This window comes from Anser cygnoides, chromosome 28 (genome assembly GCF_040182565.1).
Source record: "Anser cygnoides isolate HZ-2024a breed goose chromosome 28, Taihu_goose_T2T_genome, whole genome shotgun sequence".
Taxonomy (NCBI): domain Eukaryota; kingdom Metazoa; phylum Chordata; class Aves; order Anseriformes; family Anatidae; genus Anser; species Anser cygnoides.
The window spans coordinates 2,925,182-2,948,631 of NC_089900.1; the positions used below are offsets into that span (position 1 = coordinate 2,925,182).

Below are 23,450 nucleotides of genomic sequence, written 5' to 3' on the forward strand. Positions count from 1 at the left end.
AGCCAAGGATTTGCTCCATGCTCTTCTGTTTTCTGGGGTTCTTCATGGAGTGAAGGACACAGGCTTCCTGTCCTTGGGTTCATTAGGTTCACAGGGTGGTCTGTGAGGAGACCAGGGCTGGACCAGGATCTCCCTTTATGACAGCACTTATCAAATCAGAAGACAACAGGCCTTGGACTCATCTGTATGGGAATGTGCACCTGCTTTGGGGATGATGGTCAATGCCAGCCTGGAGAGGAATCTGGATCTGCCAGGAGATGTCAGGGGATCTGCAGGGACAATGCTCAGTGGGTAGTGATTAGAACCTTATAAAATGAATGACCATCCAAAGAAGAGTCTGGTAAAGGAAAAGGCGAATCTGAGGACTCCTTGGTCTAAGGAGGGCTCTGCAATGCCAGGAGAGGTGGTGAAGAGCGAGTAGGCGAAGGCACATAAGACTGAAGAATAATAGAAGAGGCAGTATTTGAAATCTTGTGGGCCACCTCTGGTACTGCACTCGCCTGCCCTTTGTGCCCTTAGAGACACCCCATGGTCCTGCCAAGCACTGCCTGGTGCTGAGCCAGGTCTCCTGTACTGGCTTGGGGAGCGGGGCTGGCCCTGCGGGGCACAGGCACTCTGTGCTGGTGATCTCCCAGGCAAGAGACCACGGCTCCTGCAGCTTCACAGACCTCCGTTTCCTGAGCTGTGGCTGACCCCAGCCCAGGGGCTGCTGGAGAGCCCAACCAAAGAGGCCGCCTTTGTCCCCGCAGCTGCGGTGCCTTGCGAGGGGCTGGGGCTGTGGTGGCCGTGCCCAGAGCCCTGCAGCAGCCTGCGGTGGGCACTGCCCTGGGGCCAGCCCAGCCTGGGCTGCAGGACTGGGCTGGGCTGGGCTGGGCTGGGCTGGGGAGAGGGCAGCGAGGTGGGGAGAGGTGGGCAGGGGCTGGGCTGGGCTGGGCTGGGCAGTGCGCGGCAGAGGGCAACAGCAGCGTCAGGGAGCGGTGGGAGCATGCAGGGGAGGGCTCCCAGCAGGGCTTGGTGCTGCAGAGCCAGGGCTGCGTGAAGGGAGCCCAGAGCTGCAGGGACAGGGGAGAGGAGGCCCCTCTGGTCCCTAGCCGGCCTGGGAAGAGCAGGAAGGGGGTCCCAGGGCATTCATCCTCTCACTGCAGCCCGCCAGGACCGGCAAGGCGGTCATGGAGTGTCCAGGGCCAGACACTTCCATGTGGTGCGCAGGGAGAGGGCAAAGCCTTCTAAGGGGAACAGAGGGCCCCATATGTCCGCCGGACCCTACCAGTAGGGAAGTCTGCTGCCTACCTGGGGTCCAGGTCAGGGACATTGCCAGGAAACTTCCTGACCTTGTCTCTGCTGGGCCCCAACTTCCACATCCGAATGTGTCCCTTGGCTGTCAGCTCCGTCTCCCCTGCCCTACAGGATGACAGAGCCAGAGTGGGATGTGTTACCTTTAGGTAGTGTAGTGCTTCTGTATATTGGTGGTGGCATAGAAAGACAGTTCCTTCACCAGTGATTTACATCCTTCTTCGTGTTAGGACATAACGTCCTTCACTCTGCTTTATCTTAGATGAACTGGATTAGGTCCTTGATTGGTCTTAGGCACAATGCAGTGCTTTTTGCCTTCTGCCAAAGCAGCACAATACATATGACTTTCCCTTACTCTGTGCATTGACCTGACAGGTCATTTCACATTTTTCACTTTCATATTCTCAGTTTGAAAGGGAGGATTTCCCAAAGTGGGGCAAACTGATGGGTTCTGCCTCAGCCATTTGAAATGTCCTGCTCTTGAGTCTTTCAGCCTGAGTTTTTCACAGTTGACCCAGGATGGTAAATGGATGTTTAGGTGTATACTAGGAACAAGGGAGAGTATCTTGGGATCCCAGTTGCCATTTCAACTTCAGATCAGCCCCAAGAACCCACTGAAGAAGGGGTTTGTCTTTGAAGGGGTTTCATGTGCTGGGTTGGGCTGCAGTTTCAGGGTCAAAGACCACTGCTGGCAGTGGATGTGCCCTGGGAACTCCGTCTGTCTCCACCTGATCCACCAATGGGCTCTGGTCTCCTGCAGGTCCTTTCACACAGCTTCCATTCCAGGGAATTACTTTAAATGCACCAGAGCCTCTGGAGGCCTAATGATTTTATTGAAGGCATAACCATGAAATGTGACTTCAAGGAAATATTTCAAATGCGAATAAACTACTCTGAAGATCTTGGCGCTGGTTGCTTATGGTCAGATAGTAAAGCTCTGCCTGAATACCCAGTAATTTGTTCAGTACTTAACTAATAAAGCAACTATTTATAACCTCAAATGATTCAATCCCTTCCCTAAAATGTCACACAGTGTATCATGAAGGACTGTGAATTTTAAAGATCTGTATTCGTCACAGGAAAACAAATACTGATGTTCTGTACTTGCATCGTCGTTGCTTTGTCTGTTATGGTGTGCTCCCTCATCTTCCAGGTACTTGCATCTGTCTTGACTAACCAGTCCATGTTGGATGTCCCCTGTCCAGCTGCCTGTCTGGACCTATGCACTTCTCATGGTTCTCCTGCTTTGCCCTCCCCTTATTCTTTGATCATTCAGACCGCTCTCACCCGACCCAGCTGCTGCTTTGAGCTTCAGGGAGTTCAAGCTTGCTCATCTATCAGCAGTCTGTCTAATTGTGTCCTAAGGAAACTCATCATCGTTTATCACTGAATTCATATCATATGGATTAATACTTATCTTAATACTTATAATTCCCTATCTCTCAGTATAAAACACTTATTGTGCTGTCATCCTTTTGGGAAGGTATACCTCAATGGAGGCATACAAGATGAGGAGCTTTCTTTGCTTTTTAGAAAATTGCAGCATGTTTTCCTGTTGTTTGTTTGGAAACAGGAAAAACCCTTCTGTGCCTGAGTGCAGACAGCTCTATAAGGAGCTGGTGTAAAGGAGCAGTAACATCCAGCTGCAGACTACAGTGCAGAAATCTGGTATAAGGACAAGTGATGCAAGCGCCAATGAGAGAAATGGCAGGGCTGGGGTGGTGAGGAATAAGGTTGTCCATGCAGTCAGACCTCTCTGCTTTTCCACCCTATGCATGCCTCCAAAGTTACCCTGGGTCAATATCAATAGGAGAATGATGCTCCAAACTGAAATGCAGCAAAATCCATCCTTTAAAATGAGAAAGGATTTTTATTAGATGCTCTTTGAAATCTTCCTCCTTAACTACACCATGAAAGCTCTCCAATTAGCTCTACAAGTCTTGAAGAAAACTTTGGGAGAGATATGGCTCCTTAGGAGTTTCTGCATTTTAATGAGTTCCATGGTATATTTTGGTGCTGAGTCTATGAAGCACAGGTACTGAGAGGAGAATGATGCAATTGCTTAAGAAAGTAAAGTCAGAAGGAACAGTTGAATTGACTTGGAGTATTAATGGGCCCCACTGAGGGCTGTTACTAACAAAGCCTCCCCAGGGACTTGTTAGGGCAGATAATTGGAGGCCATGATTACAGGTAGGCAAAGGCACTGTGCTGAGAAAAGTCCAGGTTTTAGTGAAGCAGAAGGGCCAAGGCCTGACCCCAGCCACTAGGAGGGGAGATCCTGAACCCCCACGTCTCGCTCAGGGCTCTTCCTAGGGTCTGTGGGATGTGGTGGGCAGTGCGATCCCACGAGAACAGTGGTATGACACCTCTCCACCTCTGCATAGGGTTGCAAGGAAGCAATGAGGTTAGCTTGCAATGAATATAACGTGTCTCCTCATAAACTCTAGCCAAAGGGACAAAAATGTCAGGGCTGTTGGGGCCTTCCCTTCTTGCCAGCACCCCCTACCTTCTCCTCCGCAGGCTTTCCTGTGCTGTGCCACACTTTGTTCTATTTCCTTGAAGCCTGCAGACACCCATCTCTGTTCACCACCTTGATCTCATCCCAGCATTTCCATCATTTCACCAATGTCTTGTCAACCCTCACCAGCTGTTCCTTGAAACACAAAGCCAGGGTCTGACCACAACACTCTTGGGGTGACCTCTGGCACCACAGCATGACTCTTTGAGGGATATTTCTTCCTCCTCATGGCCAGTGCCACCCTTCCAATGTGCACTTTGTGGCAGTTTTTTCTCTCCTGCTCTTTCCCAATACCAAAGAAAGCTCCATAAGGGTGGAAACCACTCCTGAAGTAGGCATCCCAACCCATCAGGCTCCTTGCGGCCTGTCAGCCAACCAGACATGAGTCACCTCACCAGCATCTTCCAAGCCATGGGCCTGCTGCTGGCCTTGCAGCTTCTTGGCGAGACGCACCCAAGCCTTGTGCCGCCTGCTGTCCAGTCATGGACTCAAGCAGAAGGGGCAGGACAACCCATATGCGGGTCTTCTTTCTGCCTGGGTCCTCCTGGGTATGGAGGCAGAGGGGATCCCACAGTCAGCATGCCAACCAGGTGCCTTCTGCTGGCCTACCAGGGCCACTGGCAGATGTCAGCCAAAAAGTACAGATCCCAGGGAGAAGTCAAGGGTGACCTGTCAGCTACTTCAGACAGAAGTGACCTCACAGTCCCTTTCCGTGACACGTTCCTGCTGCTGCCCTATCATCTGCAGAGACAGAAGTGACCTCACAGTCACTGCCACCATCACATTCCTCCTGCTGGGGCAGGAGATCCTGAGGCAGAGCTGAGCTCATCAGAGCATTCCCACCCATCTCCTCCTTGTGTTTGACGAGCTGATCAGATCCATGGCCCCTCACATTCATCTTTGAATGCCATGTGAGTGCACAGCAACCTCACGGCTCCTGCCCTGCGCCAAGGGGGTAAGCGCCTAAAGTTAAGGGTCAGGAGAGGGGCTGAAGGTGAGGAGGTTAATGCACAGGAATGGGGGCTTTGGGTGTTAGTTGTTCATGTATGGCATTAGTGACTAGAGCTCACTTTTCTGGGTTAGAGATGAAGCAAAATCTAGTGGAAGTGTTTGGTGTTCTGCTTGTGGTGTCAGGTCTGTGGTTAGGGTATGGTCAAGCTCTGTGGTTTAGGGTTTTGTTTAGGTCTGCAAGAAGACTAGGGTTAACTAGAGCATTTTAATGCTAGTGTTAAGGGCAGGGATCAGGGCGAGCAAGAGTGTAAGGGTAATGGAAAAAGGCTATGGACTAAGTTTGGCTTCAAGGGATATTGTGGTCAAACATTAGAGTAGTGGATTCCTGTCAGGGTGTGGAGTAGCATTTAGGTTTAGGGATTAATGGATATGTCCAGACCTTGTCTTGGATGAGATGAACACCAGTATTTGAGGCAACTTCTAGACAAGGTCAGCTCCCATCTGATCTCTCCTCATGCCTCCTCTCTCCTCTCCAGCTCTTCCTGGCCACCTCCCCATGCTCCCCATGTGGCCCTGAGCTGGTGGTGCTATGAGCAGACCAAGCATGCTGTGGTGCCCAAGAGGTGACGGCACACTGGCTGTGCTGCACACGGTGGGAAGTAGACCTATCTGTATTGGGATCACTGCTGCTAAACTCTCACTCTGGATTCAACATCTGTGGCAGATGCTCAGGAAGACTAGGGAATATTTCCAAGGACTCTAGGGGTTTCCAGGTATTTTATAGATCCAGGCAGCTGGACTTCCCTGAGGATGAGAGGAACCCCTCTCCAGCCTTCCTTCTTTGAGCATGCTGGTCCCTCACTGAATCCCACAGGCACTGAGTTCTTGTTTGCCTGGGGACATCAAAATTTGGCACTGTTCCTATGGGTGACTCCACCTTGGGCAAGCTCTCACTCTGTAGGGCTCCAGGCACTGCCCACCCCTGGGACATGCTCCCTAGGGAGAACCCCTGAGCTTCCCAGGCAGCTCCACATGACTCTCCTAGAGGATGTCCTCTGCCCTGCCCGATGTGGGACAGACGCGGGGATGTACCTCAGTGGCCATTCACCACTTTCACTGTCATCAGACACCAACAGGTTACTCCTAAATCCTACCCTTGATATCTCACAGCTCATATGATGGTGATGAGCTTTTTGTCTCCCAAACGCATGGAGTTACAGGCCTTCTGAGGTGCAGCAGCTTGTATTGGGCTTACGTGTCACTGTTTTGGTAGCAGGGGGGATCTAGGGCTGGACCCTGTGAGCAGAGTCCAGAAGCTGCCCCATGTTAAATAAGAGCCAGTTACAGATGGCTCCAGAAGTGACCCATTGCTGGCCAGAGCTGAGCCAATGGGCGATGCTGGGTTAGCCTCTGTGAGAACAGATTTAAGGAAGGGGGAAAGAAACCTGCTCTGAAGCTGCAGCTGGGAGAGAGGAGTGAGAAAATGTAGTGAGAAGCAGTCCTTGGTACAGACACCAAGGTCAGTGCAGAAGGAGGGCAGGAGGTGCTCCATGCACCAGAGCAGAAGTTCCCCTGCGGCCTGTGGACAGGCCCCTGGTGGAGCAGGCTGTCCCCCTGCAGCCCATGGGTCCCACACGGAGCAGATCTCCACGCTGCAGCCCATGGAGAAGCCCCCGGTGGAACAGGTGGATGTGGCCTGGAGGAGGCTGTGGTCCATGGAGGACCCCTGCCGGAGCAGACTCCAGGCTGCACTGTATCCCATGGAGAGGAGCCCACGCAGGAGCTGGGGGCCTGGGGGGATCAGTTCGGGAAGGATGGCATCCATGGGAGGCACCCCATACTGGAGCAGGGGCAGAGGGTGACCATGAAGGAGCGGCAGACACAAAGTGTTATAGACTGACTGCAGCCCCCATTCCCCGTTCCGCTGCACCACTGGGGGGAGGAGGTAGAAGACGGTGGATTGGGGTGAAGGTGTTTTTAGGCCTTTAGTTTCTCACTGCTCTCGTCTGTTAGTAATGCTCAATAACTTACCTGAATCTCTCTACAAAGTCTGTTAAGACCATGACTGAAATATATCAGTCATCTGCCTCTCCCTTAAATCAACCCTGGAGTCCTTTTCCACTCTTTTTTCTCCAGCTTTTCCTTTAGAGGGGGGTGAAAGAGCAGTGTGGAGGACTTCAGCTGGCCATCTATGTGAAACCACCACACTGCTCAGCCATGTTATTGGCAACATCTTTGAAAGAAGAGACAGGATTTCAGGCAGTGCACTGGGGAGATTCCATTTTATTAAGCAGATGCTAAGAGAGAGTACTGGCATCCAGGTAGACAAAAAATGTCCAGAGAAAAAAAAATAGCAATTTCATAGCTCGGGAGAAGTGGGGTGAATAAAATACTTCTTTCTACAAAAGTAATACATGGAAATGACACTGAAGATAAATATAACATCATGGTAATGAAAGTAAGTACCAAGCCTCCAAGGGAAAACAAAGGAAGTCACTTGTGGAGAAAGAGGAGAAATGTATCAATCTTAAGAAAAATCCATGTAATCACTTTCCTGATAGCACACTTGAGCTCCTTGTTTCTCATGCTGTAGATGAAAGGATTGAATATCGGGGGCACCACTGAGTACAGAACTGCCACCACCAGATCCAGGGATAGAGAGGAGAGGGAGGGGGGCTTCAGGTAGGCAAACATGCCAGTGCTGAGAAACAGAAAGACCACAAACAGGTGAGGGAGGCACGTGGAAAAGGCTTTGTGCCGCCCCTGCTCAGAGGGCATCCTCAGCACGGCCCTAAAGATCTGCAAATAGGAGAGCACAATGGAAGCAAAACACCCCAAGAACAGAACACTACTGAATGTGAGAAGCCCAGCTTCCCTGAAGTAGGAGTTAGTGCAGGAGAGCTTGAGGATCTGGGGGATTTCACAGAAGAACTGATCCACAGCATTGCCTTGGCAGAGGGGCAGGGAAAATGTATTGGCAGTGTGCAGCAGAGCATAGAGAACCCCACTGCCCCAGGCAGCTCCTGCCATCTGGGCACAAGCTCTGCCGCCCAGGAGGCTCCCATAGTGCAGGGGCTTGCAGATGGCAACGTAGCGGTCGTAGGACATGATGGTGAGAAGAGAATACTCTGCTGAAAACAAGAAGACAATCAGAAAGACCTTTGCAGCACATCCTTGATAGGAGATGGCCCTGGTGTCCCAGAGGGAATTGGCCATGGCTTTGGGGAGAGTGGTGGAGATGCAGCCCAGGTCGAGGAGGGCGAGGTTGAGGAGGAAGAAGTACATGGGGGTGTGGAGGCGGTGGTCGCAGGCTACGGCGGTGAGGATGAGGCTGTTGCCCAGGAGGGCAGCCAGGTAGATGGCCAGGAAGAGCGCGAAGTGCAGGAGCTGCAGCTCCCGCGTGTCTGCGAATGCCAGCAGGAGGAACTCGGTGATGGAGCTGCTGTTGGACATGTGCTGCCTCTAGGTATGGGGATCTGCACAGGAAGGGAAAGACAATGATATGTTAGGACAGGCTTTTCTGAGTGAAACCTATGCCATTCCCCCAGCCATACTGCCATGCTTTTTCTTTCTCTACTGGAATCTTTCATTCAGCTCCATGACATGAGCTTCATTTTTTAAGGTTCAGTGTGCAATGAGGAGCAAGGGCCTCTGCTCCCGGGCTCTCAAGGGAATCAGTCCTGACCCAGCGCAGTGAGTGTACAGGACCATGGCAGCAGGACAAGGTTTTATTTTCAGATTTTGTCAAATGAAATCATTTCTTACCCAGAAGGGCATGTCTGCATCTGCATTGCCAGAGCTACAGAATGTAGTTGGCAGAAAAGTGCTTTAGGGCCACTTTTATTCTACACACCCTCATCCCCTTCATCATGCCCCAACAGTGTCCTCTGAAGTCAGAAATCCTGAGATTTTCTGCTTAACTCAGAGTGAATGGCTGTGAGACCTGAGAGGCAAAGGGATTCACTGTGGCTTGGTGCAGAGTGAAGGGAGCTGGCTGGGCTTGTTCCCAGCTGCCCGGCACTTGCAGATTTTGGGCACCAAGGGCAATAACATTCATATTACACTTGAAAAGAAGCCAGACTCTGCTGAGAGCAGAGGAGGCCACTGCCAATCCCTAAGTGCCCAGCCCTTTTGAAGGTACCTGAGCAAGGTTTCAGCACCACACCTCTAGCCAAGGACACCTAACATTCATTTCTCCAGCGCAACAGCATGTCCTTGCGTGTAGCATCTCCTCCACTACACAAGGCTTCTAGATCATGCAAGCAGACGATGGGAAAGATTTGCATCCTGCAGGGCAGCTCACAGCTCTAAAGGCTGTGAGGGCAGAGGCTTTTCTTAGCGGGACAGGAGGCAAGGGGGCTTGCACAGAGGAAGCGGTCTGCACTGAATGAAAAAATATGGAGTTTTGTGATGAATTCTCCCTCCGACAAGATTTCTGATTTACCTTCCACTCATTCCTCGATCATATCCCTGAAGCTTTTACTTCCAGGAGCTCTTTCCCTGTCTCACGTCTTCTTCCTGTTTCTGCTCACAACCGCAGTGTGAGAAAGAGTCTTGTGTTTTTGCAGTAGAATGTGTTTTTGCAGTGGAAAATTCCACTAACCTTGCATATTCAAAAGTGATTGTGCAGGCATGACAGTGACATGGAAGTGGGGAGTATGATACACAGGTAAAGGAAAGGTCCCATTCTCTCAAAACAAGGATAGCTAAGAAAAACAGGATGAGCAGTGCAGAATCAGTAAAAACAAAAAATCATGCGCCCTCTAGTCATGAGAGAAGAAGGAAATAAAAAAGGAAAAGGAGAAATTAACAGCTGGTCAAATCAAATTCTACATATATGGTATAGTAATAAGCATCGAATAGTTTGTGAACTTGTACTCAGCCAATGAGGAAACGGCAGGAATCAAGTGTTGGGTAATAGGAAATATGGGGTTATGATATACTTTTGCTGGGCGCTCCTGCCTGCAGGACACTCGCCATTGCAATCACGAATAAAATAGCTTCACAGAAAATCCTGTCCGAGAAAATTATTGGGTTTTTCTCACACCACCCCAAACTCTATGCAGTAATCTTTGCCCTTCAGAAACCTACCTGTATACAGGACAGTGGCTAGCTGGATGTGCGTCTTTGTAGGTGGAAAAGGACCTGTCAGAAAGCCCTGCTGGGTTCAGCAAAGTTGATGCTGTAGCTTTCGATAGGAAGAGGAGAGGCTGAAGGCAGTTTTGGGGCTGCTCACAAACCCACTGATCATCAAAGTTAACAGCTCAGGAGTCTCAGCAATGTGCTCACGCTGGACAGCTCCTTTTCCGTGTCTCCTTAATTCCCCTCCCTGTCCAGTAGAGTAGGTAACTAAAAAGAGGGCAGAAAATCCCTTCTTTGATCATTCTTGTGAAAAAAAAAAAAATGCCTGGGAAATGATACTGGGTGCTTTGGAGCTGTGAGCAGGCTGTCCCATGCAGCAGCCTCCCCGCAGCACCCTGGGCAGCTCCCCGGGCAGAGCTGCGGCTGCATTGCCCTCCAGCCAGAGACTTACCGGGGTCAGGGCTGGCAAGTGTTCTCCCCCAGCGAACTCTGTGCATCCTGCCACTTCTGCCTGCCTTTCTTTACCCACTCTGTCTCTGCAGGCAGTGCCCCCAGCCCTGCTGCGCTGGGCAGAGGAGCTGCTCCTGGGCAGAGCTGGCTCTCTGCAGCGCTGCCCGCTTGCCAGGAGCTCCCCTTGGGCCCAGGAGCCTGGCCCAGCTCAGCAGCACAGGCCCAGCCCAAGGCCTCCCTTGCTCTGCCCCCCACCAGGCTCCCTGCACATGGCCCTGGGGCTCCTGGGCTCACAGCTCCTGGAAGGCAGCAGGGTCCCTCCTGGGGAACACACTTGGAAGCAGACAAAGCAAACACTGACTGGCCTTCTCTAAGCATCGTGCTGACTTATTTCTGCAGCAGGAATTGCCCTGCCAGGGTGTGCAGGGCTGCAGGACATGCCAAAGTTCCTCTCTGTTGTTCAACTTACTCATCAGTGAAGTCAATGATGTAATAGACTGCACCCTCACAAACTTTGCCGATGACACAAAGCTGGGAGGAGTGGCTGATACCACAGAGGGACCTGGACATGCTGGAGAGATAGGCTGAGAGGAACCCCACGAAGTTCAACAAGGGCAAGTGCAGGGTCCTGTCTCCTTCCTAGGGTGGAATAACCCCCAGCACCAGTACAGGCTGGGAATGACCTGCTGGAAAGCAGCTCTGCAAAGAAGGACCTGGGAGTCCTGGTGGACAGCAGGCTGAGCATGAGTCAGCACTGTGCCCTTGTAGCCAAGAAGGCCAACGGGATCCTGGGGTGCATTCGGAAGGGTGTTGCCAGCACGCCAAGGGAGGTGATCCTCCCCCTCTACTCAGCCTGTACAGGTGCTTGGTGTTATTCCTCCCTAGGAAGGAGACACCACAAAGAAATGGTGGTATGAATGACAAGCCTGACAGGGTTAGAAAAGCAACATTTAGTTGCAGAAGAAGCACTAGGGCTGAATTCTCATGAAATGTTACTAGTTACTTGACAGAGCAGCACACTGCCACAGTCATGGTGACTGCCTGGCAGCTTTGTGCCTGGGTATCACTGTGAGATCAGCCAAATGGGATGAAGGCTTTGTTCCTCATCCCTACTGTTGAGAGAGGGGTTTTGCCTCTCAGCAGGAGCTATCTCTGCCACATGTCACCCAGGCAATGTCTGTGAGTGGCATCTGCCCTTGGGGCCCAGAGATGTGCAAGGCCTTGGTTCTCTTGCTTTCCAATATCCACTGGCATTCCATCCAAGCTAAGCAACCCAAGGCCTTCTCCAGAGCTGATCATCACAGAAAGGCACTTCTGGGACTCCTTGCAACAGCCTGCAGTAATGCTGCCATTGCTTATGTCAATTGTGGGTGCCTGGAGTGTTTCGGACTCTTCTAGAGGTGAGTTTGAAGTATGGGAATGCTTTATACAAACACAAAAGAGCTTTGACATGTTGGCTTGTGCTCAGTGACTTCTGTCCTAGAGCACTGCAGGTTATTGAATCAAAGTCTGGAATACCTGGAGTGTGTCCAGTGTCCTAGAGCCACTCACACACTGGCTGATACTGACTTGGTTACTGAAAATACAGTTTGGTGGGAGACTTCAACTTCCCAGATGTCTTCTGGAAAGACAACACAGCAGAGAGGAATCAGTCTAGCAGGTCTCTGGAGTGGGTGGAAGATAACTTCCTGACAAAGCTGCTGAGTGAGCCAACCAGGGAACGTGCCCAGCTGGACCTTTTGATTGTGAACAGAGAAGGCCTTGGGGGGAATGTGAAGGTTGGAGGCCATCTTGGGCATAACGATCACGAATTAATAGAGTTTTTGATTTTTGGAGAGGTAAGGAGCGGGGTTAGCATAATTGCCGCCCTGGACTTCAAGAGGGCTGACTTTGGCCTGTTAAAGAGCTTGGTTGGCAGAGTCCCTTAGGAGGCAGTTGTGAAAGGCAAAGGAGTCCAGGAAGGCTGGACACTCTTCAAGAAGGAAATCCTAAAGGCACAGGAAAAAGCCATTCCCATGTCCCAAAAGATGAGCCAGTGGAGAAGGTTGGCCTGGCAGAACAGAGAGGTTTGGATAGGGCTCAGTAAGGAAAAGAGAGTTTATGACCTTTGGAAGAAGGAGCAGGACACTCAGGAGAACTACAAAGATGTTGTGAGGCTGTGCAGGGAGAAAATTAGAAGGGCCAAAGCCCAGCTGGAACTCAGTCTGGCTACTGCCATGCAAGAGAATAAAAAATGTCTTTATAAATGCCTTAGGAACAAAAGGAGGACTAAGGAGAATCTCCATCCTTAATTGTATGGGGGGAAACATAGTGACAAGAGATGAGGAAAAGGCAGAGGTACTTAATGCCTTCTTTGCCTCAGTCTTTAGTATGAAGCCCAGTTGTTCTCTGGGTACCTAGCCTCCTGAGCTGGTAGGTAGGGACAGAAAGCAGAATGAAGCCCTCCTAATCCAAGAGGAAATGGTTAGCAACCTGCTACTCCGCTTAGTCATACAGAAGTCTATGGGGCTAGAGGGGATCCACCGAAGAGTATTGAAGGAGCTGGCAGAAGTACTTACCAAGCCACTTTCCGTCATTTATCAGCAGTCCTGGCTGCCAGGGGAGGTCACAGCTTACTGTCGGCTAGCAAATGTGATGCCCATCTACAGGAAAGGCCAAAAGGAGGACCCATGGAGCTACAGGCCTGTCAGTCTTACATTGGTGCCGGGGAACATTATGATGCAGATTATCTTGAGTGCCATCATTCAACACATACAGGACAACCAGGTGATTGGTATCAGTCAGCATGGATTTATGAAAGGCAGCTCCTGCTTGATGAACCTGATCTCTTTCTATGACAATGCGATGCACTTGGTGGATGAGGGAAAGACTGAGGATGTTGTTTACCTAGGGTTTAGTAAAGCTTTTGACTCTGCTTCCCAGAGCATTCTCCTGGAGAAACTGGCTTCTCATGTCTTGGATGGGCGTGAGCTTTGCTGGGTAAAAAAAATGGCTGTGTGTCTGGGCCCAAAGGGTTGTGGTGAATGGAGTTAAATCCAATTGGCAGCCACACACAAGGGGTGCCCCCCAGGGCTCAGTACTGGGGCCAGACACAGGACAAGAGGAAATGGCCTCAAGGTGCATCAGGGCAGGTTTAGGTTTGGTTTTGGGTATATGTCTTCCTTGAAAGGGTTGTGATGCATTGGAACAGGCTGCCCAGGGATGTGGTGGAGTGGTCATCCCTGGAGGTATTCACAAGACATATAGGTGTGGTGCTTAGGGATATGGTTTAGGGATAGATGTAGCAGTGTTAGGTAAATGGTTAAACTTGATGATTTGAGAGGTCTTTTCCAATCTACGTGATTCTATGGTTCTATGATTCCATGAGTATAACATAAGTCACAGTCATTGGAAGGCAGCCTCTGCAGTCTGGGAACTCGAGACTATGGCCTGGACAAGTCTGTAGGTTGTGCGAGGGATTCCTGTGGGCTGGCACCACACATCCTGGCTGTGAGAAAAATCTCAATAATTTTCTTCAGACAGGATCTTCTGCAAAGCTATTTTATTCGCGATTGCAATGGCGGGCGTCCTGCAAGCAGAAGTGCACAGTAAAAGTTTATCATAACCTTGTATTCCCTATTACCCGACACCTACGCTTTTGCTCTCTAAGGCTTCCTGAAGGGAGGTTGTGATGAGGAGGGCGTTGGCCTCTTCTCCCAGATAACTAATGGTAGGACTCAAGGAAATGTCCATGAGTTGCACCTGGGGAGATTTAGATTAGATATCAGGAAAAACTTTTTCTCTCAAAGAGTGGTCAGGTACTGGAACGGCCTGCCCAGGGAGGTGGAGGAGTCACTGTCCCTTGCGGTGTTCAAGAAGCACCTGGATGAGGTGCTATGTTATATGATTTAGTAGCTTAGTGGGTAGTATTGGTGATAGGAGGACATTTGGACGAGATGATCTTGTAGGTCCTTTCCAACCCCGTGTTTCTATGATTCTATGACCTGATTTCCCCCGTGTCCTCATTGGCTGAGTACTGCAGGTTCACAGCCTACTCGATGCCCTTCTATGCCATATATGTACATTTTTTTTGACCAACTGGTAATTTCTCCTTTTCCTTTTTTTTTTTTTCTTTTTTTTTTTTCCTTATTCTCTCACGACTAGAGGCTCATGATTTTTGTTTTTACTGACTTCGCACTTCTTGTCCTGTTTTTCTTAGCTCTCCTCCTTAATTTGGGACAGTGGGACCTTCCCCTTCTATTGCAAAACCACAACTATGTTTCTCACACTGGCACACTTACCCGTAAATTCCTGGAGTTAACTACACTTGAAACAGCCATTGAGACGCCGAGAAACTCGTATTGGATCATGTGTGATAAACTCAGGCTGAAAGACTCAAGAGCAGGTGACTTTGACTGGCTGTGGCAGAGCCCAGCAGCCTGCCCCAGTCTGGGAATATGTCCCCTTCCAACTAGGGAAATTAAGAGGGATTAATAGGAACAGACCCATCAGGTCAATCTGCACAGTAAGGGAAAGTAATGGTTCTTGTGCTGTAGGTGCAGCAGGCAGGAGGCCTTGGATTGGGCCTCAGAAGACTCAGGCAGATCTAATCTGGTTCATCCCTGAGCTAAGACAAACACTGTGAGCAGAAAGAAGGACACCGAGTGGTGCCCTACCATGAAGGAGGATGCAGAGCACAGCTGTAAGAGGCATCTTTCTTGTGCCACGACCGATGCAGGTTCGTCTGAAGTGAAAGCCCCAGCCCAGGACCCATGGAGTGAAGGTCCCTGGGCACAACTGCAGAAAGACTTTGCAAGACCTCTGCCACTGACAGCTTGAAACACCAAATGCATCTTGGCAGTAGTAGGTCCTTTTGGCTCAGGGGCAGATGTCCTCCCTGGCAACACCACCACGGAGGCCACCACTGCAAAGCTGCTGCGTGACACCGACTGCGTGACACCCCGGGGTCCAGAGAGGGGAGAGGGGAAGGGGAGAGGCAGGCCGTGGGGAGGGGGCTGGAGTGAGGTCACTGCCACTGCAGCAGCCTGACTGGCCCTCAGAAGGGCTGGCCGGCAGGCACTGTGACATCATCCCGCGCATCAGAGAGCCCCTGGGCAGAAATGACGTCACTGCAGAGGGGAGGGCGAGGGGCTGGCAGAGCCCCATCGAGGGGCTGGCTGTGGGTCCCCTCTGCTACAGCCACCTGACGGCGCGGGGCAGGCAGGAGGGCAGGCAGGGCTCGTGGCCGCCTTGCTCAGGACGAGCCCTGGGCGAGCTGGGTGAGAAATCTGTGCCTTAGCTCCAGCAAAAGCTCTTCTCTTTGCTCTTGACTTTTCTCGATAACACCACTTCCAGGTGAGCTCTGCCCTTGCTAAAACCATACCTCCACCTCCACCATAAATTTCTGTTTTGGAGCCTATCCTTGCTGTCACCCACGGATGGCTGCTTTGTGGACCCTGTCTGCACCCTGTCCCTGCAGCGTCCCAGCCCCACTGCCCCACACATGCTCCCACAGCCGTGCTGCCAAGGCACCGCACATGGCAGTGCACATTCAGGGCTGGGTCAAGATCCCCCCTGTTACAATCCCAATGGCACCCTCAGGGTCCCTTCCTGCCATGGCCCTCCTGCCTTTGCAGCCTCCTCCAGCCCATGGCCTCTGCCCTGACCCAGCCACATCCCATGGGGGCCTCTGCAGGTCTGCAGGGCTCTGGGCCAGGACAGAGGCTGGACGTTCCCCCAACACAGACCCTGAGCACGGTTCTCCCACCTCCCTGATCTCTGCCCACCTCCCTGCCCTCATCCCAGTCCAGTGGCAGCAGCCCCAGGGCGGTGCCCACCACAGGCTGCTGCAGGGCTCTGGGCACTGCCACCACAGCCCCAGCCCCTCTGACGGGCACAGAAGCTCCTGGGGGCACAGAGGGCTCAGCCCCACAGATGGGACAACCATGGCACAAGCGTACAGAGGTCAGTGTCCCCTGCTGTGTGCCCTGCTCTCTTCTGCAACGGATCCCCAAGAGGCCTGCAGACCTTCCTGCTCAGAAGGCATCCTCAGCACAGCCCTGAAGATCTGCACATAGCTGATGGACTCTCCAGGCAGCTTCACATTTATGTCCTGGAGGATGTCCTCTGCCCTGCCCCATGTGGGACAATCATGCCTATGTACCTCAGTGACCATCTCTGCTGTCATTAGACACCAACATATTGCTCTTAAATCCTATGCTTGGTCTCTCCCAAATCCATGCAGCAACAGGCCTGCCGGGGAGCAAGTGCACAGCCCTGATTTTGGCACAAGCTGTGAAAGAAGAGTGAAGTGTTCAGACTGCACTATTAAGATCCTGTTTTATTAAGCAGATACTAAAACAGTCAGTGCTGACCTTCTGTAAGACACATTTATAGAGCCTCCAGAGTAAACAGAGCAGTGTCATTCCTCATTAGAAATGAGACATCTGCAAACATTTCTCTAAGAACATAATTGCTAATGATACTAAAGATAACAATGAAAATATACATATGAAACAAGGCTGAGGCCTTCATGGGGATAGGAAAGTCACTTGTGTAGAAAGAGGGAAAATCTATCACTACTCAGAAAGATCCATGAAATCATTTGTTTAATGGCACCCTTGAGCTCCTGGCTTCTCATGCTGTAGATGAGGGGGTTCAGTGTTGGGGGCATGACCGAGTACAGAACTGCCACCACCAGGTCAGAGGACGGGGAGGAGATGGAGGGGGGCTTTAGGTGGGCAAAAATGGCTGTGCTGAGAAAAAGAGAGACCACAGCCAGGTGAGGGAGGCACGTGGAAAAGGCTTTGTGCCATCCCTGCTCAGAGGGCATCCTTAGCACGGCCCTGAAGATCTGCACGTAGGAAAAAACAATGAAAACAAAACATCCAGATGTCAAACAAGCACTAAACAGAAGCACCCAAACTTCCCTGAGATAGGCATCTGTACAGGAGAGCTTGAGAATCTGGGGAATTTCACAGAAGAACTGGTTCAAGGCATTGCCTTGGCAGAGGGGCAGGGAAAATGTACTGGCAGTGTGCAGCAGAGCATAGAGAACCCCACTGCCCCAGGCAGCTGCTGCCATCTGGGCACAAGCTCTGCTGCCCAGGAGGCTCCCGTAGTGCAGGGGCTTGCAGATGGCAACGTAGCGGTCATAGGACATGATGGTGAGAACTGAAAATTCAGTTCCAATAAAGAAGACAAACAAAAAGACCTGGGCAGCACATCCTGCATAGGAGATGGCCCTGGTGTCCCAGAGGGAATTGGCCATGGCTTTGGGCAGAGTGGTGGAGATGCAGCCCAGGTCGAGGAGGGCGAGGTTGAGGAGGAAGAAGTACATGGGGGTGTGGAGGCGGTGGTCGCAGGCTACGGCGGTGAGGATGAGGCTGTTGCCCAGGACGGCAGCCAGGTAGATGCCCAGGAAGAGTGCGAAGTGCAGGAGCTGCAGCTCCCGCGTGTCTGCGAATGGCAGGAGGAGGAACTCGGTGATGGAGCTGCTGTTGGACATCTGATGCCTGTTGGGTATGGGGATCTGTACAGGTAGTAAAAGACAATGAAAAGTTAGGACAGGCTTCTCCAAGTGAAACCTATATCATTCCTTGTAGACCCTCCCCCTGCCATACTTAAAGGCTTTTCCTTTCTCTACTGGAATCTTTCATTCAGCTCCACGACATGAGCTTCATTTTTAAGGTTCAGTGCGCCATGAGGAGCAGGGGCCTTTGCTCCTGGGCTCTTGAGGGAATAAGTCCTTACTCAGTGCAATGAGTACACGGGAACATGGCAGCTGGGAAAGGTTTTATTTTCAAAGTTTATCAGATGAAATCCTTTCCTACACAGAAGGCCATGTCAGCATCTGCATTCCAGTGCTACAGAATGTAGTTGACAGAAAGGAGTTTTAGGGGCAATTTTTTCTACATATCCTTTTCCCTCTCTTCACGCCCAAGCAGTGTTCTCTACACTCAGAAATCCTGAGGATTTCTGCTGCACTCACCGTGAACGGTTGTGAGACCTGAGAGGCAAAGTATTCCCTTTGGCTCAGAGCAGGGTGAGGGGAGTTGGCTGGGCTTGTTCCCACCTGCCCTGAGTGTGCAGCTTTTGCAGATGGAGGACAATCACATTTCTGTTACCCAGAAAGACGCCAGACACTGCTGAGAGAGGAGGAATCCACTGCCAATTCCTCAATGCCCAGCCTTTGTCAAGGTACCTGAGCAAGGTCTCAGCACCACACCTCCTGCCCAGGACACCTAACGTTCATTTCACCAGCCCAATAGTACGTCCTTGCATTTAGCACCTCCTCTACTACGTATGCTTTCCAGATATTACAAACATACTATGGGAAAGATTTCTATCCTGCAGGGCAGCTCACAGCTCGAAAGACCAAGAGGGCAGCGACTTTTTTTTTAGGTGTGAGAGGAGGCTAGGAGGTAGGCTCACAGGAAGGGGTCTTTACTGAATGGAAAAATATGGAGTTTTCTGATGAATTAGCCCTGTGACAGGTTTTATGACTTACCTTCCTCTCATTCCTTGATCATATCCCTGATGACTGAAGGTTTTATTTCTGGGAGCTGTTTCCTTGTCTCAAGTGTTATTCCTGTTTCTGCTCACAGCCTCGACCCAATCTCTGTGCAGTAATCTTTGCCCTTCGGCGAATTCCTGTATGCAGGGGACTGGCTAGTTGCATGTGCATGTTTACAGGTGGAAAAGAACCTGTAGAAATGCCCGGATGGATTCAGCAAAGATGATGCTGTTGCTATCGATAGGAAGAGGAGAGGCTGAAGGCAGTTCCGGGGCAGCTCACAAACCTACTGATCATCAGTATCACAGTTCAGGAATCTCAGCAATGTGCTCATACTTGACAGCTCCTTTTCCATTTCTCCCTGTTTCCCGTCCCCATCCAGTAGAGTAGGTAACTGACAAGAGGGCAAAATATTCCTAATTGGACTTTTCCTGTGAAAAACTTAACTGGGAAATGCCACTGTGTGCTGTATACCTGTGAGCAGGCTGCCCCAGGCAGCAGCCTCCCGCCAGCAGCAGGACCCTGCCCTGCCGGGGGGCTCCTTCCACCCGCAGCTTCTCCCCGCAGCGCCCTGGGCAGCTCCCCGGGCAGGCTGAGTGCTGAGCCTGGCAGGCGGCAGAGGCCCTGCCCCGGCACACAGCCCCTGGGGCACAGCAGGGACCCTGCTCTGCACCACAGCCCTGGGCACCCCTGCCTGCACGCGCGGCTTCTCCTTCCTCCAGGAGCTGCGGCTGCATTGCCCTCCAGCCAGAGACTTACCGGGGTCAGGGCTGGCAAGTGTTCTCCCCCAGCGAGCTCTGTGCATCCTGCCACTTCTGCCTGCCTTTACCCACTCTGTCTCTGCAGGCAGTGCCCCCAGCCCTGCTGCGCTGGGCAGAGGAGCTGCTCCTGGGCAGAGCTGGCTCTCTGCAGCGCTGCCCGCTTGCCAGGAGCTCCCCTTGGGCCCAGGAGCCCGGCCCAGCTCAGCAGCACAGGCCCAGCCCAAGGCCTCCCTTGCTCTGCCCCCCACCAGGCTCCCTACCCATGGCCCTGGGGCTGCAGGGGAACCTGCTGGGAAACAGCCCAAAGGGATCCCTAGCGTTCCCTCCCTCCCCTGGGCACACACACTTGGCAGCAGGCTCATTTCACCTAACAGAAAACCAATTAAGTGTAACAATCACATCTTCTTGTCCCGCTATCAGTTTGGGCATCCAGACAAAGTCAGGGAATCTTCTTCTTTATCCCCTGTTCAGGGAAGGGATTCTGCACAGTCAGTTGAGACATCTCATGATGGATTTTAGGACTGGGACCAAAAGGGAGCTCAGCTCACACCCATGCCTGCCCCAGACCCACAGGACCTGGGATTCCTCTGCCCTCCCTTTAATGTACACCACATGGGCACCTGCAGGTGAGCTCCTTGTCTCAGCTCCAACATCATTAATGGAGATGGAGGAAATCAGGGGGCTGCAAACACCTGGTGACATGTCAGGGGGCAGAGGGACGTGCAGGTATCTGCAAGCTCTCATGGAGGAACCCTGAGGGACAGGGCAGCACCTGGGGGCATCCCCTTGGAGGCTGGTGGGGAATGCCTTTGGCCAGCTGAAGTGACACCAAATGCACACATTTAGGACAACTAAACCTGTCCCTCCTCAGTAGGCTCAGGGCAGCCTGTAGAGGTATCCACCTGACCCAATGGAGAACTGTGCCACAGGGAGACCTGAGTCTCTCTCCCTCTTCTCCATCTGGTTTTCCCTCCATCTCCAGTGACTGTAACGGCACTTGTCTCATGGACATCCCTACATTGCCTAACCTCGTTCAGGGCAGCTGCTCCATGTAATAGCCAATTCCAGGCCTGCAGTGCTACCTGAGATGCCAACGCTGCCCAGCACCGCTGGAGCATGCAGCTGACACGGGCAGCACAGGACCCACAGGACAGCTCTGGCCATTCATAGCTGGTACTTAACAGGAACCCCGATGGCATCTCCGACAGATCTGGTGCTTGTGAGCAAGTGACTGCTTCCCAGGGCTGCAGCAAGCCAAGGTCTGGCCCTCCTCTATCCAGTAGAGGCAGGCAGTGCATGGATATGAGGCACATCACACCGGCGTTTCCACTTGTGTTTGCAAACACTGCTGCTGCTTCTCACCCCCATCCTTCACTCAGTCAAGACACAGCCCAGTGATTTTTTTCTGTGTCCCTGGATCACAGGATGCCCATAGCCAAGGACTTTGGCAGCAGCCCCTTTTCCTGCCTGGAGATCAGCCCCAGCTCCAGCACTGGCCCTCAGGGCTGCACCAACACCACAAAAGGCCCTCTGCTGTCAGGGCAGCACAGCCCAGGCCTGTTTCCTTCTGGCCTCAGGATCACCAGGGCGTGCTCTGCTTCGGGCCCCTCATTTCATCCTCCCATGGCCATCTGCCATCCACGGCAGCATGTCTCTGCTGTGAAGGAAAGCCTCTGCATGCCCATGCTTGGGCACAAGATCTGGGACAAGGCTGAGTTTGGCCCTTGTGCCACAGCTGAGGTGCTGCAGCCCAGATGTGCCCCAATGCCCTCAGCGTGGGGCACAGGCAGGAGGAGCTGGATCCCCGCCTGCTGTCACAGGGCTGGGACATGGATGGAAGAGCTGCTGAGGTGTGGGGGGACAGGTCCCTCAGCTTGGGGGGCTGTGCTGGATGGGTGCAGATTCTTCAGAAGAAACAGGTGGGGATGATCAACAGTGATTACGTTTGCCATTCCCTCGTGTACCACCTCTGCCTCCTGCATGGCAGACCGGGGGATGTTGCTGAGGCCTTCTCAGAGCACAGAGCCTTGTGGGACGTCCAGGGAGGAAGGCCCTGGCATGCACTGCAATTCCATCCATATAACACATCCTACTTCTCCAAGTGAGGGACATGCAGTGGAGTTCAGGCACGGTGAGGGGCTGCTGCATTCCAGGTGCCTTCGCTCCCATCTTTTGAAAAAAGGCCAGGCCCAGGACAAGCCTCAAACCCCACCTTCCTGGAAGGGCTTCCAAGAGCAGAGGTGTGTTGGTGCAGGAGGACAGCAGTGACTTCTCCAGCGCTCCATTTCCTATATCCAATGGCCTTTGTCACCATTTGGAGATGTTCCTGGTGGATTTGTCAGGATCCTGTGGAAAAGAACTGGGCAGAAGGGAGGTGACAGTTTCTCAGGACAAGAAGGGAAATCTCTCGTCTCTCTCCCAAGCTGCGCTGTCTCCATGCTGCTGACCTCATAGGCTTTCAAATGACACGTGCTGATGTCATAGGGGGATGCACTGCATCACCAGGATATCATCACTGGAGCAGCAGCAGTGCCGGCACTTCCCTGCAAGGCCTGGTCCCTGCTGGGCACTGCTTGGGTGCTCCCCACCGCTGTCCTTCTGTGGCCAGGAGTGGGGGCAGCAGGCAGCAAGGTTGCACTGGGCGACCCTCGCTGACGGGCGGAGGAGCAGGGGCACCTTGCAGAGGAGCTGTGGTTGAGGAGCCAGGGCGGGCATCCCTTGTCGTGAGCTGAGGGCCAGCAGCAAGCGAGATGGAGGGCTGCTGGAGGGCGACCATCACCTCTGACCTGACTTCTGCATTCCCAGTGCTCCTGCAGCTCTCCTCCAAAGGTGAGGGTGTCAGGAGCCCCTTCCCAAGGGGTGGCCGAGGGGCTGTCAGCTGTCCAGCGCTTCAAGTCCTGGGCTTTGGGGGGAGGCTGGGCAGGACAGGTGGCTGCTGCAAGAGCCGTACCTGAGTGCCCCTCTGGGCTGAGGGGACAATGTGGCAGTCAGGATTCCTGGGTCCTGATGCTAGGGCTGTCCTGAGCCCCAGGGCTCCTCTGGCCATGGCTCAGCCTCCTCCTGATGTAGGACAGTACAGGGCTAGGTTTCCCTGGGAGCTAGTGCATCTTTGGGATCTCTCTCTGGGAGGAAAGACGTCCAGTGTCCCAGAGACTGGTGTGGCCTACAGCTCCCACAGCTGTCTCAGGAATGTTCCAGAAATGCCTGTGTTGGAAATGAAGCCTTCCCCTTGTACTGCTCTCCTTCAGGGGAACCTCTTTTGCTTCCCTCCTGTGCTGCCAGTCCTGCAGAGCATGTTCTGGGTGCTGCGATGCCATCCCTGGATAGCGACAGTTCTGGTGCTGAACCCTTTCCATGTCCATTACTGTGGTGGTTTTATTCAGCTACACAGGTGAACTCCATGGCCACCGCTCTTTTACTTCCCCACCTAGAAGGAAAAGGCGGAAAAGTATGATGAAAAGACATCAAGGGTTGAGGTAGAAGTCACCCACCAAAAGGTAGTCACCCACCAAATACCATCATGGGCACCAATTATCATCATGGGCAAGACAGACTTAGCATAGGCAGATTAATAGAATTTATTGCCTATTACCAGTGGACTGCAACCATCAGGAACCACAAGCAAACTAAAAACTCCATTCCCCCCATCCAGCCTCTTGTAACTCCTTCCCCTGAGTGGAGCAGGGGAATGGGGATTGCAGTCAGTCCATGACGCTTGTTTCCACTGCTCCTTGACAATCCATCTCTGCCCTCTCTGGGTCCCTCCTGTGGGATGCCCTCCTTCCTGAATGGGTCCTTAATGGGGACATAAAGGGTTCAGATAATGACAGATATGACCAGATCATGTTAAAATAATATTGTTATAATTATAAAAAAGATCCTTTTATAATATATCAGCTTC

General features: G+C 52.2%; 2 protein-coding genes across 2 annotated transcripts; both read right to left on the minus strand.

Moving 5' to 3' along the window:
* Positions 1-7,255: 7,255 nt before the first annotated feature.
* LOC136787155 (olfactory receptor 14A16-like) lies at positions 7,256-8,215 on the minus strand. Its single transcript, XM_066984288.1, has one exon. It carries the CDS (start codon positions 8,213-8,215, stop codon positions 7,256-7,258), a length of 960 nt encoding a protein of 319 aa, XP_066840389.1.
* Positions 8,216-16,524: 8,309 nt separating this feature from the next.
* Positions 16,525-17,800, minus strand: LOC136787286 (olfactory receptor 14C36-like). Its single transcript, XM_066984439.1, has one exon. The coding sequence runs from the start codon at positions 17,778-17,780 to the stop codon at positions 16,821-16,823; it is 960 nt and encodes a 319-aa protein (XP_066840540.1). The 5' UTR covers positions 17,781-17,800; the 3' UTR covers positions 16,525-16,820.
* Between the last annotated feature and the right edge of the window lie 5,650 nt (positions 17,801-23,450).